The following is a 19,902-nucleotide window of genomic DNA, read 5'->3' as shown; positions in this document are numbered from 1 at the left end:
TTTAAGTAAATTTGCTGATAGAAAGGCATCTGTGGAATGGAACCATCATGAAATTTGTTTTTTTTTTTGTTTGTTCGTTTGTTTTTGATTTTTTTATTTTGGCTAATAAGGGAAATAAGGTTTTCTTATTAGACTGTTTCAAACCTAGGTTAGTCAGGTTAGGGCTTCATGGAAATTGATTGAATTAGTGCTCAGCCCTCCCTCTTTCCTTCAGGCTCATCCTAGAGCATCTTCTTAAGCCCTGCTGTCTAGATTCATGCCTCTCTTGGCTACATCTCTTAGTAGAATTATTCAAGAAGCCCATTGGTTCCATAGCTAGATTCTGCTAGAATGGCCCAAAGCGTATTATTTTTTACCTTACCATAACTTTGCTCAAACCAAAGCAGTTTGATTTAAAGGTGTAATTTGAAAAGGTTTTCTCTGCTGCCCCACCATGACAAATCTGTCCATCGCTAAAGTGTTTAAAGTCCATTCTGTGCAGGAAACACATCTGAGACCTGAGTCCTGTTCTGCCACTGTGCTTTAGCCCTGTAAGTAATTAGGTTTTCCCGACCTTTTAAAAACTTGTCACTTATGTATGATTAATAAATACCTCTTCTGGGAAAAAGGCTTGCTCTTCTTTCTCCCTTAGTAATTAATTGAGCTTTGCTGTAAGTCTAAGGCAGGGGTAGAATGATCACTTGTTGTGTTAGTGTGGTTCAAAAAAAAATGGTGAATGGTATTGGCAGATTGTACTAGAAAGAAGAGAAAGTCAGCCTTTGGGGCCGGGCGAGGTGGCTTACGCCTGTAATCCCAGCACTTTGGGAGGCCGAGGCGGGTGGATCGCCCGAGGTCTCTGGAGTTCAAGACTAGCCTGGCCAACGTGGTGAAACCCCGTCTCTACTTAAAAAAAAAAAAACTAAACTAAATACAAAATTAGCCCGGCGTGGTGGCGCATGCCTGTAATCCCAGCTACTTGGGAGGCTGAGGAAGGATAATCACTTGAACCTGGGAGATGGAGGTTGCAGTGAGCCAAGATTGTGCCATTGCACTCCAGCCTGGGTGACAAGAACGGAACGCCCTCTCAAAAAAAAAAAAAAAAAAGAAAGAAAGAAGAAAAGAAAAGAGAGAAAAAGAAAGAAAGTCAGCCTTTGGGGTCCTGGCCCTGCCACTTGCTAGCCTGGGACCTCAGACACAGCCTCCCTGAGCCACCACCTTTTCTTTGTCTACAGAATGAAAGCAATGAGCCTGCTTCCTGGGGTTGTGTGAGGATTAAACGGGAGAGTGGTGTGCCTGGCACAGAGTAATAAACCATAGATGGTGGCTTTTGCTATCTATTCAAATTTAGTGCAACTGTGATTTTTAAAATTTGTAATTCTGTGACTTCCTGGGTTTTGATCTCACAATGGATAAAGCCATGGTACCCTGTTAACCATTTCTCCCTAGATGAATAGGGAAGAAGTAAACACATTTCCAAAGGAGAACTGCTGCCTGGGAAGGCGTGAAAACGTCGTAGTTCACGGACGAGGCTGCTTCTAGTCCGAACTCGCACTTTTTAGTAACATCTGTGCCCACTGGAATTCCTTGGTTTTTGCTGAGTAACGTGGGAAAATGGCAAGTGGTAAATAATCCGGTCACATTCTGTTTTTAAACCGAATCTTTTCCCCAGGAGAGAGAGAGGAGGTCGCCAGCATTTAACCTCCAAATCACCACCTTCCCCGAGAACCACAGCAGCGCTCTCCAGCTGTTCTGTCACCAGGAAGGAGTTAAGGTAGCGTGCCTGGGGGGTGCCTCTGCTAAATGCCAGCCAAGGGCTCGCTCAGTGCCTGGCTCAGCTGTAAAGGGGGAGTGCTGGGATAGAATTGATTTTCATGAGATACCCCTTGTGTTGAAAGTCACAGTTTGCCCATTTATTAAAGGGTCACCAAATGTGACTCTATTTTGACCCATATGTTTAAAACAGCAGAGGCTTGGCCTACAGCCCTGAGCGTGAACCCCAGCTCCACCACTGCTGTGGCCTGTAAACTTTCAGAACCTTAGCCTCTTCGCTATGAAATCCAAATGACAATACCCACACCGTGAAGCTGGGGTGATGATGAAATTAGATCATGAACAGATTCCAAGTGCCTGGCCCTGTGCCTGGCATGCAGCAAGGTTCTGTAGATGGTGGCTGTGGTTGCCAGAAGGGCCCGGGGTTTGCCATGTCCTAGAGCCCTGCTCAGCCCCAGGGACAGCGTCCTGACTCACCCAATTCCATGGCCTTTCTAGAAAGCAGTGTTTATGCTGGTGTAAATGAGCTCAGCAAATGAGCAGCAGTTATGCCTTCTCTCCCTCACTCCCCAGAGGAACGGCTGGGTGCAAAACTTGGCCGGAAAAGAAAAGAAAGAGCGCGGTGTCTTGTCGAGAGGAAAGGCCGTGGCCCTAGAAATTGGTATGGTTGGTCTCTGTAGCTCACACAAAAATGAACATTGGAAATCTCTTCCAGGATGTGAATGTTTCTGAACTTATGAAGAAATTAGATATCCTTGGCGATAACGGGGTAACTATGAGCGATCGGTTTCTGCTTTCGTGTTCTTGTTTTGATCTGGGTGTATTCTGTGTGACTTTTGTTTTGTTTTGTTTTTAATTTCTCTCTGATGTAAGAGATCTAAGAAGTACAATGTAAGGCTTTTGTATGGCCGTGTTCCTGTGTGGGTGGTGGGGTTGGCATTCGTCAGAAGTGGGGTTCCGAAGTTAGGTTCCCCTGGCCTGTGAGTGAGGAGGGGACGGGAAGGCCTCAGAACCCCTATCCAGAATTCAGGTGGAGTCACACGAGATTGCTGAAATCAGAAAGGGATCTTTTTGCCATCCTGAAAGATGAGCTTGAATGTAGCCAGGTTTCACAAAAGCTTAGTGCCACTCTGAAATGTTCCCAGCCAGAGGGACAGGAGCTGTCTGCCTGAGGCGCTAGCCCCATTAGCGAGAGGGAGCTGACCCTCAGGTGCAGCTCGGAGAGAAGCTAGGAAAGTTGCTTGGTGTTGGCCAGGCATGGTGGCTCAAGCCTGTAATCCCAGAACTTTGGGAGGCTGAGGCAGGCAGATCACCTGAGGTCAGGAGTTCGAGACCAGCCTGGCCAACATGGCGAAATCCTGTCTCTACTAAAAATACAAAAACTATCCAGGCGTGGTGGTGTGCATCCCAGCTGCTGTAATCCCAGCTACTCGGGAGGCTGAGGCAAGAGAATCACTTGAACCCAGGAGGCAGAGGTTACAGTGAGCCGAGATCACACCACTGCACTCAAACTCAGGTGACAGAGAGAGACTCCGTCTCAAAACAAACAAACAAAATAAAACAAACAACAACAACAACAGAAAAAAAAACTTGCTTGGTGCTGACTGTCTGCACGTGGATTTGGGATCCAGTGTCAAATGCCCTTGCCCATTTTTGTGTTTTAGAATTTGAGAAATGAAGAACAGGTTGCAATAATCCAAGCTGGAACTGTGCTTGCCCTGTGTGAAAAGGTAGAAGCCAGCGGCATTTCTGTGCTCACACCTTGTCCCAGCTTCCCAGCACCATACAAGAAACTGTACATTGGCGTCTTGCTTTGCGTGGGAGCATGCGTTCCAGTCCGTCTGCGTCTGCACGTGCACATGCATGCCTTTCCGTTTTCTTCATGACGGAAGTCCCACATGCTCACTGTAGAAAACCCAGAGATGCAGGACGAAATCAAAACCCGGTGGCAGAAACAGTCTGTCACTTTTGTATATTTCCTTCCAGTGGTTTCCCTGCATCCATTGTTTTTAAACTTAGTTGAAATGATACTTGACATCCAGTTTTCAATCAGGCTTTAGAAACATCCTCCATGCCATTTAACATGGTTCATAAATGTGTTTAAATGGCTGTGCATCTCTCCATCACACGGTTATACCATTAGTTACTTAAGCCCCTCTTAGCTGTTAGATATTTTTTTCTACCATCATGCAGTGGTAAACTGCACATTTTTTACACATAAATTTCTATCTACATCTTAAAATATGCCCATAAGATATATTTTAGAAGCAGAATGACTGGGACAAATAGTAAGAATGTCTTGAAGGACTTCGGCATTGTCAAAACAGTGTCCAGAAAAGCGGCACCAGATACCCTTCTACCTGCAGCCTTACACGTTGTTGATTTATGCTTGACATGGCATGTTACTGCTGCAAAGAACTTTGCCGATTTGATGGTGAAAACCGTATCACGTCATTGTTTTAATTTTTATTTGAGTGCTAGTGATACTGAGTTTTTTTATGTGTATTATCTATTTTCCTCTCCTTCCTTGTGAATTGTAATTGCATTTATTTTGAGGGTTTTCCATTGGATTTGTCCACCCATCCATCCATTCATTCATTTGACAAATCATTGTCTTTCTTACTGACTTCTCTGAGTGCTTTACATATTAAAGATATTAACTTTTTGACCTGTTGGTTACAAAACACCTTCCTAATTTGTTTGCCTTTGACATTGGTTTACGGTGTGTTAGAAATACACAACTGTTTATGGCTAAAGACCTTTTCCTTTCAAAGCACATGAGTTCAACTTTAAAATGCTATTTTTGCAGTGATGAGGTCCTAATGATCTTAGTTGGGATTCATTCCAGAATCTCTGGAAGGGCATTTAAAATAGAAATAGTTTCCTTCCCAGGGCATCTGTTCAATCCCTCAATCAAGTAAAGGATAATAAATGTTGGTAACAAGACGTTTGGCCAAACCTTGCCCAAGGTCACACTGGTAGGCAGTGAGAGGATTGGAACTCAGCTTTCTCCTGTTCCTATCATCAGTAAACCTGGCTGAGCTTGTGTCTTCAGGTGAACTGCGGGACGGGGATGACTCACACCTGGCCGGCTGGTGGCTATCAGGTGCAGGTGCAGGTGCAGGTGCAGGTGCAGGCACGGGGCGGGGCACATGGGGCACATTCAGCACACCTTCCTTTCCAGCAGCAAAACCCTCCATGGCTGTCTAGGCTCCTCCAACAGTGCCCCATGTAGTCACACAAAGTGCTGATTAAACACTTATGACTCAGTTTGTTCAACATCTACTGGAACATTTACTGAGAAACAGCATCTTAGTGTCAAATGCTGAGCACGGCCCTGGGAGACGTGGAGATGTCACATCCACCAGTGTCCGCTTTGATGTCCGGGAGGCCTCTCCTGGCTTAGGTCTTGGCCACACCACTTGCCAGCTGCAGGGGTTTCAGCCGGTTTCTCACCACGTCTCTCTCAGCCATGACACCGAGCATCCTGGTGGCTCACAGTGTCTGTTGGAATCTGGGAGGCTGCATATTTCAGTAGGATCAGGCATTGCCATCTGGTTCAATCAAGCACCTTGGGGCCATGCTTGCTTCCTGGAGATGCTTGGTCAATGCCTGTGGGCCGGGTGAGCAAGGAGCAGGAACCTGCTGGTGACTCAGGGTGGCTGGTTCATCATGGGGCTGGGGCAGAGGGCATTGGAGGGCCAGGGCACCAGCTGGCAGGAGGCTTTCAGCCTCAGTGAGAACAGCCCTATGCAGGACGCTGAGATCTCCAACCTGAGCCATTCCTGATGTGCTCCTCCCCACGCCCGACCCACAGCAGCTGTTCCAGGCCTGCACCTTAGGTCCCCAGTGCTCCTCATCCTCTGGGCATCTGTGAGATTAGCAGCACTCTAGGACAGCTGAGGAGGTAGAACCTGTCTGGGATCCGGCCACTGTCTGCCTTGACCCTCACCATGCTCTGCTCGCCTGGCAGCTGCCCACCTCCCCGCTTGCACCCTGCCCACCCCCACTGCCAGCCGCCTGCCCCTGACCACCAACCTCCCCAAGCTGGTCAGCTTGGTGCCATGCCTTGTGCCCTACACGCTAGAGAGACATGCCAGTCGCTCTAGCCTGCCAGCCCCTCACAACCCCTACTGATGGTTATGGGGCCCCGATTCTGAGCCTGGCACAGAGGTGCCTAGCTCCGCATCTTTGAGGAATGGACTTAAACCAGAGTTTTCTCAGGTTGGGTTCTAGGAGACACTGGCCCTGCCATTTGTCTGTGGATAAAGGTCCAGTAAGCTTGGGAGTTGCCGCTCGTCTTCTCCCAGCTTGGAGAGGATGTTGGTGTGAGAGCTTCTCAGGTCCAGAAATGGACCCTCATGTAGGGTGGGAACTGCATCAGCGGGACCCCCTGAGAACCTGGCAGGACCGCTAGGGGACTGACGGTCTGCTTTGCCTGGGACTGACAGCTTTCCTGGGACGTGAGAATTGCAGTGCTAAAACAGGGACAGTCATGGGCCAACAAGGACAAGCTGGTCACCCTAGAGCCGACAGGCACTGCAGGGAAGTTTGCAGAGGGGGCGAGCACCTGCAATGTCACTGCCAGAGAAGGCTTGCTGACAGGCCCCAGTTAAGCCCCGCTCCACTAAATACTCCTTATTTTAAAAATTGTCATTCCATACGGGTATGCAAATAAGTGGAAGTCAATGTCAATGTTCCCTTAGAGGCATTAATTTTTTTTTTTTTCCGAGACAGAGTCTCACTCTGTCACCCAGGCTGGAGTGCAGTGGCATGATCTCAGCTCACTGAAACCTCCACCTCCCAGGTTCAAGTGATTCTCATGCTTCAGCCTTCTGCAGCTGGGATTACAGGCATACGCCACCATGTCTGGCTAATTTTTGTATTTTTAGTAGAGATGGGTTTCTCCACGTTGGCCAGGCTGGTCTCAAACTCCTGACCTCAAGTGATCTACCTGCCTTGGCCTCCCAAAGTGCTGGGATTACAGGTATGAGACACCTCACCCGGCCTCGAAGCCAATTGCTTAGTGTGTAGGTGAAGTGCAACCTGAAGGAAGGTCCTATGATGTGCCTGTGTTGATTTCGCTGCAAACAGCATCTTGCCCTGGGCATGTGCTTTCCTCATCTCTGCCCACTGAGGCCCTGCCCAGTCATCAGGGCGCAGGCATCAGTCCTGGCGCCCATCAGCCCCACTCTGGTTAGCCACGTGTAGGATCAGGGCAAGGTCTCACTCACCTCGGCACATGGCACGTGCCCCGCAGAGTAACTGAATGAGACATTGGAGGGTTTTTAAATCATAGCAGTCATATCTCCTCTCCCTCAAGTTCCAAGTGGATCGAGAAAAAGACACCAGCCTCAGCCTGGTGGGAATGTCTTAAAGGCCGTGTTCTCACTACTAAAGATGGGTAGGAGAATGAGGCATAGGTCTGAGCCATAGTCTGACTTTCTAATAGTTGGCCCTGAGTCGAAGTCTTGGGACCATCCCCAAAGGGAGAGGGGGGAGATGAGCCCCACCAGTCTCAGGGGATCCAGGCTCTGCACCTGAGGGGCTCTGGGAGTCGGGGCTCAGAGAGCGTCCCCCACCCTGCAGCAGACTGCCCCCGCGAGGCTGCTCAGTTCATCAGCACCTCCCTGTGGGTGGACTCACTTCTCCTCCCCAGCCCGAGACCCCCTCTCCTGGGGTTGGAGCAGAACCATGAACGTTGTTTCTCCCAGGAGTGACTGAGGCTCCACAGCTATCTGGCCAAACTCTTTGTTATTAAATTTCTGATCTCACGTGGTCGGGGGTCCTCATGGCCAGCTCTCTCTGCTCTCATGTTCTCTCCCAGTTGCCGAAAAGGTCTCGTTAAATTTATTTTTTATATGCAATTTTTTAAACGACAGCAACAACAAAGCTCAACACTGTTCTGTAGAAACCGTTCTGAGAGCAGCTTGTTGTAATCATCCAAACCCGAATTTCCCGTTTTAATTTTATTCATTTTATGACTGCTTGCACGAGGATATTAAAAATGAAATACCTGTAACTCCCCATCCAAAATACGCTTGTCTGTTTCTAAGAAACCATGCATCTTGTCTGAGCCTTGTTTGAGGAAGTGCTGGCCTCAGCGGCTGGCACAGGGTGCTGGGTGCTGCCACCATGGCTGGCACAGAACCCGTACTGGGGGCTGAGCTCACTGTGACATCAGGGAGGGAGTTCTGTGACAGAAGCCCACCAGTTCTCGTCCCCTCTGTACAGACAGCACACACCACGCCAGCCTGCCTACCCTCGATTCTCCTTCATTCAACGGAAGCTTATTAGGCACCTGCTTGTGTCAAGCCCTGGGCCAGGCAAGGAAGTCCAACAGGAGGCAAATGTGGTCCCCACCTTCAAGGGGGGCAGCGGGGTTAGGGGTGAAACAGACAACAGCGCTTGTCAGGTGAGTGATATGACCAGGCATTCACAAGATGACTGACATGGGCATCACGGAGGTCAGCTGACCCCATGGACTCAGGCAGGGTAGGCTTCCTGGAGGAGGTGACAGCTAGCTGAGGGCCTGAAGACTGAGTGATGCTAGCTCGTTAAAGGCCTGGGGCTGAGGCTGGGGCCAGGAGAGGTAGGGACAGCACATGGAAAGGCCGGGCACGTTCGAGGAGCTCTGTGCAGTTAGGATAACCAGGGCCTGGGATTTCAGTGGGAACAGGAGAGTGCTGACTGATGAGGCTGTGAGCATTGCAGGGGCCACCCCACACTGGGACCCTGCCAGTGTTGTCGGGGGTGAGGGGATGCCTTTGGAGGGCTCTGAGCAGAGCAGGGAGGTTCCATGAGCCCATGTGTGTTTTTTAGGGAACTTGCTGGCTGGGGGGCAGAAAGGGATTTGTGATGTGTAGGGAGAGTTCAGATATGAACCCGGGGGCTGAAAGGGGAATGGGGGTTTGGTGATGGGGAGGGAGTGCTGTGGGTGGGTTTGAGAACCAGAAGGAGGCAAAGCCAATATGTTGGAAATGGACGGAAGGAAGGAGGGGGCACTTTTCCCCATCAGGGGTCCTGGCAGGCCCTAGAGATGCCTTGAGACTCGGGAGTGGAGGGGTGCAGGAGGCAGCGGCACACAGGGCGTGGTGGGGCAGATCTGGGTAGGAGACATTTCAGAGACAGTAGGGAGGATGGATCCTGGGGGAGGGCAGAGTAAGGTGGAGAAGGCCAAGGGCAGGGCTCCAGGACCTCACAAGTGCAGGGTGACCTGGCGAGGGTGACCAGCTGCCGCCAGAAGAGGGGGAAAGCAAGGAGTACAAGGAAGCTAGGGGAGCCTGGGGTCAGGAAAGGGGGCTTTCTGCAGCCGGGACCTGGAGTCAGGAAAGGGGGCACTCCACAGCCGGGATCTGGGGTCGGGAAAAGCACTCTACAGCGGGGCCTGGGGTCGGGAAAGAGGGCACTCCACAGCTGGGGCCTGGCAGCAGGAGGCCATCCGACAGCCTTAGCAATGAGGAGGTCAATGGTGTTGTCAAACCCGGACACCTTTCGGTGCCTTGACCTCCCCGCGGCCCTCCCCCACAGGGCAGCCACCCTGTGCTGGCCTGGACTTCCTCCCGTTTTAGGGGCTCCTCGTGGAGGCACATCCGCGTATGACACCTGCCTCCGAGCTTACCCCCAGCCCAGACCCCAGAGGGAACGTGGACAGAGCTCCCACTCCCTTACCTGCCGCTCAGGTGCACGCCCCACCTGTTCACCCCATACTCTCCGTGCCTGTGCCCTCATGTCCTGGCATGAACCCTGCTTTCATGCTCCTACACCCCCTACCCTGTGTGTGATTCCACCTCCTCTCATGGTGGCACCAGGCACTCTGGGCTGCTCCAACTCACGTTGCTGGAGGGATGATGGCAGTGGCTTTGGCATCCTGCAGGCTAGGTTCCAAATCTCCATTCTGCACCCGTGTGACCTTGGACAAGTTACTTAACTCAGCCTCCATGTCTTTACCTGCAAAATGGGGGGGACGCTGCCTACTGCATGGGGTGGTCGTAAGAGGGCCAGATGAGGTCTCCTGCGTGAAGCATCAGCACAGAGCAGGCACTCAGTAACATCAGCTATACCACGCCACTTCCTCTGCTGCACACACTCGCAGCCGCCGACACTCAAGTCCACCCAGGCTCTGAATCCAGCTTCCACACCACGTACATGTCACACTCACACCTGTGACCTCCTGCACATACAGGCTGGACCATACACACACAACCACACCATCCACAGGTCAGGCATGTGTGTGCCGTGACCTGACCCATTCCTGAGCACACTCTGAGGAAGCTCATCTGTGAAATTCACACACCTGTGAAATTCCACAGCCCCTTGGGTTCTGACTCTCACTTTGCTGCACCCCTCCTGTCCCTGCTGTTTTCTAGTGGCTGAAGCAAATAGAGGGGACCGAGGCCGCCCTGACCCAGAAGATGCTGGACCTGGAGAAGGAGAAGGTAAAAAATTTGACTGCCTGGGGGTAGGGGAGAGGGTTCAAAGAGCTCAGAGAGGTCGATTTGCAGGAAGGCTTGCATGTGTTTTCCTAATGATTTGCATGCATTTCTCAATTTTGCTTTTGCCCCAGTGGTTGTTCTAAGTAATTGTCACCCATTTACTTACTCTTTCACTCACTCAATTACTCATCAAATACATATTTTCAGAGCCTCTGCTGTGTCCCAGGTGCTATGCCAGGATTAGAGGCTTAGTAATGAATAAGTGGGGTCCCTGCCACCAGGAGCAAGCTCACAGGCCTGCAGGGTCATGCGTTCATGAGCTCACATGAATGCAGCATGAGGATGTTAGGAGAGACACAGCCCAGATATGGAAATGTTGGCGCAGTGACTCTAGGAACACGTGGGCAAGGCTCAAACCTTTGCTGGCCATGAAAGCTTGGGAAACTGGACTTTAGTTTTCTCATTGATGAATGGGAAATTCCAATCTGTGCTGTGCTGGGTTGTGGGATGAGAAATGCTGCATACATAACCAGGGTTGCACTGTGCTTGGCACCTTGGGTACCTGATAAATGGTGATGGTGGTTATTCACTGGGACTATGGATGTATGGGGAGCCTGGGGAGGACAGAGAAGGCTTCCAAGAAGACGTGGTTATTGAGTAGTCAAAGGCCAATTCGAGTTCTCCAAGGAGAAATGGAAATGGGAGGAGAAGGAGGAAGGTGGAAGAACTAGTGTGGTCTAGGAGCAGGGTGTGGTGCGGCAAGAGCCCTGACTGGTGCCAGAAGGCCTGGGTTTCTACTCCCACCTCCGCCATCACTCAACTGTGGCATCTAAGGCAAGGCTCTGGTCCTCCCTGGCTCTCTCCTTCCTTGTCTATAAAAGGAAGTGGCTACAGGAGATGAATTCTAACCCTGAAACCCTCAAATCAGTCATAAAAAGAGATTTGCACTCTGGAGAGATCATGCTTGCAGGGTCTGAGAGAGTGACCCAGGTATGTGGGCGGCAGGGAGAAGTGTGCTCAGTGAGACCAGTCGGGAGGTGGGTGATGCAATTCAGGCAGGAAGGAAGAGCCACATCTGAGAACCATGAAGACAGTCTTCAGGGGCCACTAGGATGTAGCAGGAAGAACCTAGAAGGACTCCTGTGACTTGCGCCTGGGTTTGAAGTGGGTCCCTTCTTTACAGTCAGGTACCCAAGAGGCAGGGAAGCAGGAGGAATGGGATAGTCTTGACCAAGGATCCAGGTGTGGCTGTCAAGGGTGCCCCAGGTCAGTGAGGCTCCTGCTGGGTGATTCACGTGGGGGCAAACGGGGAAGAACACCAAGTCCCTTCTTATCTGAGTGCCCCCAATTCGGTGAGACTGCCACTCTCTAGCAAACGGGCTCTGAAGCTGTCATGGATTCCTGTTCTGACGCTGGTCCCTGATGGCGCCTCCCTCTTTCTCAGGACCTGTTCAGCAGGCAGAAGGGCTACCTGGAAGAGGAGCTCGACTACCGGAAGCAAGCCCTTGACCAGGCTTACCTGGTAGGACCAGAAGTGGGTTTGACACTTTGGCTTCTTAGACTCCACATTAGAGGCTGCTTTTTCCTCTGGGGCTGAAACCGCATTTAGGGCGCTCCCCAGTGCCAAACAGGAGCGATAAATATGCCATCTCCACCTTGTGACTGGAATGACCGTACAGATTGTCCCTTTTTCCAAATCAATCGTGATTTTCAAAAATATTCAAAGTTACCTTAATGGTTTTCTTAGACATGCTTCTTAAATTCTAGTAATCATTTGAGATGAATGAGAAGAAACTATATTTCTTATACGTTTGATTTTACTTAAATATTTAGACTTAAAGTCCCAAAGCAAGTTTTCCTATAAAGAGGAAAAAGAGATGATCACAAAGGAATGCAGAGGTAAAGCAATTAGATGAGGCCAGGTGATTTTCAGAAGCGAAGGGACGAGGTGTAAGGTCGGATGTAATATTGCATTTGGGTTGCAAAATTGGTTCTGGGCATCCTGGTGATTAAAGTACAGTGGGATGATGTTCAGGCTCCTGTGTCCTCACACCCAAAGCTAAGTGCTCCTGGCACAGAGAGAAATTCTCCTTGGGGGTGGCAGGGAGTTGACTAAGATCATAGAAACTTGTCCCTGCAGGAGAGAGAATTTAGAGTTCAATGTCATTCCTTGTAGGAAGAAGCTAGTGTGATACAGAGTCTTGAGCAAATCTCTGCCCAGATCATTTGTAGTTAAAATCATTTTACAAAAATGGATTTGCACCTACAAAAATGCAGAGCCAATCACTAAAAAAAAAATGACTTTAAAACTCTACTTCCCATGACAGGCTCCGGGAAGACAGAGAGCAGGTAGCCTGGGCTTAGCTCAAATGGACAGGAGATTCTAGACGTGAAGGCCGGTTCAACTAGCTATGACCCTTGGCCCTTCCTGTTGAGGCTGTGAGGCTTGAATCCCTTGAGACTAGGAGCAGGCGATGTAGAAGATCAGAATGAACTAAGCCTTATCAAGACACAGCATTTCCCTCTGGGCTCTTGTTTCTGGTTACACGATGTTTCAGTAGTGTTGAGGGCAACTAACGAATGGAGACATTCTCATCTATACTCTGGTCTGTCTCCTGCCTCTCTAATCTTTTAGGTTGTTCCTTGTTTTGGTCCAGGCTTGGTCCTTTTGAAAACACCCCACAGGATTGTCCATCTCCGTCATGCATCCCTGTTCTTCTCTAGCGTTTCCCAAAAATCTCCAAGGAATGTGATTTTAGATGGAAGCTAGGGTCCCACAAAGTGTAGCACAATAGAGTAAGTTGGAAAACTCTGAAGGACTTCTTGGGGTCTTAGAGTGCTAAAGGGTGAGTTGAGGCTCCAAGAGGAATGTAAGCAAGTGGTGTGCCAAGTTCAGTGGATCACTGAACCTTTTGTCAAGGGACATCTTGCAGAACTGGCATTTCCTAAAACGCACTTCGGGACACCTTGGGGTCCACCCTTCCTTTGTCTAAGCACCAACTCAGGAAGGTCTGAGGGGCCCCTCAGAGTGCTGGATCTGCAGAAGAGGGCCCTGCATGCTGGTTCTGCCACCATATAGAAGCTACCTTCACACTTGGAGTATTTGAAAGCCTGCCGTGGGCACTGTGCTCCCAGTGGGATTTCAGTCGCACGGCTAGACAGCAGTTCTGACGCAGCCCTGGATTCTCATGAACAGTCAGGAAGTGAAATGCTCTGAGAGAGTGGCAGGGCCATGTGTCCATGCTGGGGCCAGGACAGCAGGTGCCAGATGCAAGCCTGTGTCCCTTTGTCACTGAGCTGAGTGAGGTGGGGCAGGCCCGCAACAGGGTTTCCAGAATCGAGTGGTGCGTTTCCATCTGGAAACTGGCCACGCAGGGGTGTCCTGGGAGCTTGGCTGCTAAGTAGAGAAGGGGTGAGCCTGCAGGCACCAACAAGCTTTGCTCCATGTGAAGCCCATCTGGGGGCCCCGCAGCTCTGCCAGGGAACAGATTCCAGCCTTCTAGTTCCCCAGGGGCAACTGTTGGGGTGGGCAGAGCTGAAGGTGATCATATTTGTTGGTTAAAATCAGTCTGGCCCTATGGGCCGGGATCCCAGCGGGGAGAAGCCAGAGGAGACTTGAAGAGCAAGTGGCCTGATAGTGACGGAGGGCTACTGGGTTAGCCTTTGCCTCGGTGATGGAGGGCTACCAGTTAGCCTCTGCCTCGGTGACGGAGGGCTACCGGGTTAACCTCTGCCTCGGTGACGGAGGGCTACCGGGTTAACCTCTGCCTCAGTGACGGAGGGCTACCGGTTAGCCTCTGCCTCGGTGACGGAGGGCTACTGGCTAGCCTCTGCCTCAGTGATGGAGGGCTACTGGTTAGCCTCTGCCTTGGTGATGGAGGGCTAATGGTTAACCTCTGCCTCAGTGACATGTTTCTGTTAAAACTCATGGTTCCTCTATACCACCTGTAGTTTCTTTGGGAGAGAAGTAGCTGTTCCTTAGTAAGGAACGTGGGTGGGGATTTAGGAAGGCAGAAAAGTAGGTAATTTTCTTTTGTCCTTAGACATTCCCATAAGATAGCTATATTTAAGTGTCTTGCTGTGAAAAGGAGTAACATCCTGTAATGATGACAACTCAGCTTTCACAAGGATCCCCAGGTGGTCACTAATGTCTCATTCAGCTTTGCCAACAAAGGGTGTCTTGCTTTTGTGGGGGGTTGGGGCAATTAAAACATTGCCACTACTTGCTTTGGGCTAGAGTTGCATTCTTAAGGCAGCTGAAAACCAAATGTGTGCAAATCCAGACATATTTTCCCATTGGCACCCATTAGAAAAGGGGAGATTTGTTTCCAAGGTGAGGAGAGCCAACTGGAAGCCAAGGATGAAATAAAACCCAGGTGAATTGCACCTCTGTTTGAGTCATGCATTTTAAGGGAATGTTATGATTACTTTTTCTTCTTGCCCTTGTCCCCTCTTGTGCATAGTAGGGGCATCTGGATTGAATAGAGTAAAAAATGACAAGTGCACGGGGCCGAGTTGCTCCCTCACAGCCTGCTCCCCCGGGCACTGCTGGCCCTGTGCTTGGCCCCTGCCAGCTGCCCCTCCCTGCCCGAAACCCCCTCCCTGACTGTGCCTCCACTGGCAGCAGCCTTCTGGTGGTTCCTGTCCACCTCCTTGTGACCTTCCTCTGTCTGTGTGATCTGGGGTCCTCAGAAAATCCAAGACCTGGAGGCCACACTGTACACAGCGCTGCAGCAGGAGCCGGGGCGGAGGGCCGGTGAGGCGCTGAGTGAGGGCCAGCGGGAGGACCTGCAGGCTGCTGTGGAAAAGGTGCGCAGGCAGATCCTCAGGCAGAGCCGCGAGTTCGACAGCCAGATCCTGCGGGAGCGCATGGAGCTTCTGCAGCAGGCCCAGCAGGTAGGCGGCAACAGCTGCTGTGCCCACAGCACCCCTGGCACCCTTGTCGTCCTGTGTGCACCTTGGCACCCTGATGGGCCTCTGAGTGCCCCAGGCTCGTTCCAGGGAGAGTTGGTGGTAAAGCAAGTTTCTAAGAAGCAAGATTTCATAGATGCCCATCATAACTCCCTGTGACGGGGCAAGACGTGGGGCACTTGGGCATTCTATAGAGCAAACGCTGAAACATTCACCCAAACCAAAGTGCCTTCTCCCTCCGCCCTCCTCCTCCAGCATCTGCACGCTGTTTCCAGGTCAGATGCTGGTTACGGGGAGGCATCTGCTGAACGGTTTGCTTTTTTGCTGCCTTTTGTGATGGCAGCTCATTTGAGGATTGGGCCCGGAAGCTGTACCAGTTGTACATCTGAAAACCTCAATGTCTTCCAAGGTTTGATGTTGCGTCTGAGTTTCATGTGCTACTGAACACACGGGGAGCTGCGGGCTTCATGACTCCTGATTGACAATGGAGGGAAAGAAGCAGCAGCATGCAGAGCATTTGTCGGGTGCTCACCGTGTGTCAGGCGGTGGCTCCCTGCACTGCAGATCCCTTATCTCATGGACCCTATGGGTGGGCACTATGATGTCCATTTTCCAGACGAGAGAACTGAGGCTCAGGGAGGTTAACTCATGTGCCTGAAGGTCACCCAGATAGTAAGGATCTAGATTACCGGTGGGGAGAGATGTCACAGAAGGAAAAAAGAAGGGAGATGCGGGCAGAGAGAGAGAGAAAGAGACAGAAAGAGGTTGACTTATTTTAAGGAACTGGCTCATGCAACTGTAGATTAAGATTGGCAAGTTCACAGTCTGGAGGGCAGGCCAGAGCCCCAGGGAAGAGTTGTTGTGGTTCAAGCCTGAAGGCCGTCTGCTAGCAGCATGCCCCTCTCCTCAGGAGCTCAGTCTTTTTCTCAAGGCCTTCAGGTGATTGAATGAACCACACACACACATTATGGAGGCTCATCTGCTTTACTCAAAGTCTACTGATTTAGATGTTTATCTCATCTAAAAAAGACCTCCACAGAAACATCTAGTTTGCTTGTTTGGAGTCTTACTCTATCACCCAGGCTGGAGTGCAGTGGGATGATCTCAGCTCCCTGCAACCTCCGCCTCCCGGGTCAAGCAATTCTTCTGCCTCAGCCACCTGAGTAGCTGGGATTACAGGCACCCGCCACCACATCCAGCTTTTTGTATTCTTAGTAGAGATGGGGTTTCTCCATGTTGGCCAGGCTGGTCTCAAACTCCTGACCTCAAGTGATCCGCCCACCTAGGCCTCCCAAAGTGCTGTGATTATAGGCATGAGCCACCATGCCCAGCAACATCTAGAATATTTGACCAAATATCTGGGTACCGTGGCCTAGCAAAGTTAACATAAATCAATCATCATCACCATCAAAGGGAAAGGGCATTCTGGGCAGCAGAGCAGCATGGTGTGGGTCAGCTTAGGGCAGCAAAGAAGCTGAAAACACAGACACTGGGACCAGACGGCCAGGCTCTGAACTCTGGCTCTCCCACTTAGTTGTGTGGCCTTGGACAAATTACTTAACCTCTCTGGGCCTCACTGTCATCCTCATGGGGATGATGACAATGCCTGTCTCATTGGGGCATGGTAAGGTTTAGAAAATTATTACTTGTAAACTGCTCTCAGTAAGTGCAGACCACTATGGATTCTTGCTGAGTGTAGACTGTGGGTGGAGGTAGCAGGAGCAGATGGGGAGTTAGGAGCCAGGTGCCGGCTTGTCTCTAAGGCCAAGCACTGTACCTTCTTTTCAGGACTTGCTCACTGAGCGTGCAGCCAATGAAGGAATTGATTTTGTGTTCAGGAGATCCAGCTCAAAGAACAGAGTGATGTTGGTGTGTTTGAGCCAAAAAAAAAAAATCGTTACCCCACTCAAGGATTCAAATCTCATGGAATGTGCTGCTTTTTGTGGCCTAAGTCTGAAATGTATGATGGGTTAGAGAGGACACCGAAAAGATACAGGGCAATGCCACATTCCATTGTGACTCCCGGTAAAGCCCCCATGCTGCACATGCTGAGAAATGAACCCAGGATCTGGGTGATTTTTTTAAAAGCCAAAAAGCAAGCCATGGCGGTGTCTGCCTGCTGGGCAGTGGAGGACTAGCATCCCTTAAAGAAAAGAGTCATTTAAAAGGCAACTGTTTTGCGGTGTTTCTGTAAGATCATACGGGATAAATCACTTCCTTTTACCAAACTGTGTAGTCAATTGCATGGAGAAGCTTGAACAGTAGTTTAACCAGGGTTGGTATTGCTTTTCCTTTATCTTTGGATCATTTTCAAATTAGTTGAGAATTCTGCTGAAAGTAATTAGTAGACATTCCTTTCTCCCACTGAATATTGAAACTTCTCTGACCTCAGTTTTATTAAAATACAGTGATATGTACATATAAGCTGAAGTCAATACATTTATTCAACAATACATTGCTCTGAGGCTTTAATGAGATAAGATATGCAAATCAATTCACCTGGTACATGGTAGGTGTTCAATGAAAGAGGACTCTCTTTATGTCATAACGCATGGATGTCAATACCCAAGGTAGCGTGCTGCCTTCTGGCCACTCAGTGTGGTTCATGGATCAGGGACATTGGCATGATGCTGAGGCCTGCTAGAAATGCAGGATCTCAGGACCTGTCCCAGGCCTATGGAATCAGATTCCACATTTAAGAAGATCCCATGGTGATTTCTGTGCAACTTCAAGTTGTCAAACCTTACTTAGTCTTATAGATGCATGGCTGTGAGTTCTAGGGGGATGTAAGGGTCTTGTTACTTTTTTGGTTTAGTAAGAAAATGAGTTCTTATTCCTTCCCTTCCCCATCACACTGTCTCCCTCCTCTAACACACCAGGCAGCAGAATCCAGGGCAAAGGGTTCTACCTCCTCCCTGCTTTGAGTTCAGCTCCAGAACTGTCAGCAAGGCTTAACGTTTGCTGGCCTCAGCTTCTGCATCTTACTATGGGTAGTTCTGAGCAGCCGCACCTCCGGGCATTGCCTTGAGGCTCCGGTGTGGCTCTGCAGGTGAAAAAGCTTGGCCAAACTCTCCCAGTGTAACTGATGATGCCATGATGTGTGCTGACTCTTGCTTCCCTTCCCCGCGGAGTGCTGCACATGTGTAGTAGCAACAGGAGCCCGGAGCCCCCAGCCAGTAGCCTGGAACCTTCATAAAAGAGGTGCAGACTTAGCAGCACATCTGTTTTACTGGATGCTTCCTTTAACAGGTCTTCCTGGAAGTGGGTGGTCTAGGTATGATTCCGGGGCAGAGGGCAGACTTTCCAGTCAGCCCAGTGGCCACATGGTGCTGGGGAAATGAGATGCTGCTGCTTCTGGCTTCCATTCAACAACTATGTGTAGGGCACCCAGCCCATGCCAGGCACAGTTCTGGCTGTTGGGAGTGGAACGGTGGACAAAGTCCTGCTTCTGTGGAGAGGATGTTCTTGGATTCTGGGGAGGGGAAACAAGCAAGACTCAAATAAATACTGAGGATGTCAGAAACAGGCAGAGGCTGAAATGGTGCAAGGAGGTGAGCCGGGCAGCCACCTGGCAGAGAGAACAGCAAGTACAAAGCCCCTGAGGTGGGAACAGTTGATTGTGGTTGAGGAAATGCTTTGTTTTCTAACAGCTGCAATTTTCAAAAGTAGTACCCTGTATATAAGATTTTACAGAGAAACCACCACCCTGAAACAGTGGTTGTAATGAGCCTCATTAAAACACCTGTTTGAAAACAGGTGTTTGGCTACCTAATTAAGTCTTCAAACCAGCTTAAACAGATGGAGAGATGAAGGCACAGAGACAAAACAGCTGGATGAAGGTCAGCTAGCCACAAAGCGACCCTTCCAGGCCAGTCCCATCCTGAGTCCACTGCCAGAGCCCTGGTCTCCGCACTGCATGACCCCCTAAGGGTTCACTATTGATGTTTTGGGAGTCTTTGCTAGTTGCTATCATTTGATAGTCTCCAGAAATCTGGTATTTTCAAAAGAGTATTGCAAAACCTACATTTTTTTTTCCAAAGAGAAGGAATTCAAACCTGCATTACAGTGATTTTTTTCCCCTCTAGGACCATAAAAATTAATGTTTTAAAGTTTATATATGGAAAGCTATGATGCAGCATTAGGAGCCATAGGCTCTCGGGTCAGACAAGTTTTTATTCAAATCCTGCCCCTAGTTATGGTGTAACCTGAGGCAAGTTAGTTCACCTCCGTGAGCCTCAATTTTCTTGTCTGTAGAATGGGTACAATCAACGCACACAACTTGAAGGGTTGTGGTCAATGGAGAATTTATCTAAAGTGCTCACAAAGTAAGCACTCAATGAATATCAGCTAACATTTGCTGCACTTGGCTTTTCTAACCCAACCTAATCATTATCATGTCTTCTCTCACCTTTATATTCATAATAATCCCTAACACTCATGTATTCAACACGGGCGACACTACATAGTACAACCAGGTGCTCTGGCAACATTCACTCCACTTCTGATCTGGCCCAAGCACTGGCTGCCCACTTCAACCATGGACAGACCCTCCCAGTCTCCCAGTTTGCTGCGGACATTACCATTGTATTTCGCCTGGAATCCGGCCCACAGGGTGCAGTGATGTCCCCTGCCCGGCCCCAGCTGAAATTGGCATTTTCCAGCCCTGTTAACTAAGAGGAAAAGAGGATGTGAAAACATTCATTAGTGAATGGCACCTTTCCCAACAGAATGATTCTGCACTTTTGTAAAAGGTTCTGCCTGAGTGAAGGTTGGAGTGAAGCCACTGGTGTAAATTCACTTTGTCCTG

General features: G+C 49.9%; 1 protein-coding gene across 2 annotated transcripts in view; it reads left to right on the top strand.

Moving 5' to 3' along the window:
* The window catches only part of JAKMIP1 (janus kinase and microtubule interacting protein 1), a 178,349-nt gene that overhangs the window by 150,395 nt on the left and 8,052 nt on the right, over nt 1–19,902 (top strand). For both annotated transcript variants that reach the window (XM_030801077.1, XM_030801078.1), the window contains exons 14-19: nt 1,649–1,750; nt 2,465–2,518; nt 3,414–3,479; nt 10,119–10,187; nt 11,629–11,706; nt 14,877–15,080. In XM_030801077.1, coding sequence (XP_030656937.1) covers nt 1,649–1,750; nt 2,465–2,518; nt 3,414–3,479; nt 10,119–10,187; nt 11,629–11,706; nt 14,877–15,080 — 573 coding nt within the window. The remainder of the gene's footprint in view (nt 1–1,648; nt 1,751–2,464; nt 2,519–3,413; nt 3,480–10,118; nt 10,188–11,628; nt 11,707–14,876; nt 15,081–19,902) is intronic.

This window comes from Nomascus leucogenys, chromosome 20 (genome assembly GCF_006542625.1).
Source record: "Nomascus leucogenys isolate Asia chromosome 20, Asia_NLE_v1, whole genome shotgun sequence".
NCBI classification, from domain to species: domain Eukaryota; kingdom Metazoa; phylum Chordata; class Mammalia; order Primates; family Hylobatidae; genus Nomascus; species Nomascus leucogenys.
Note: the sequence above shows the minus strand (reverse complement) of the source record. Positions and strands in the feature narration are given on the sequence as shown.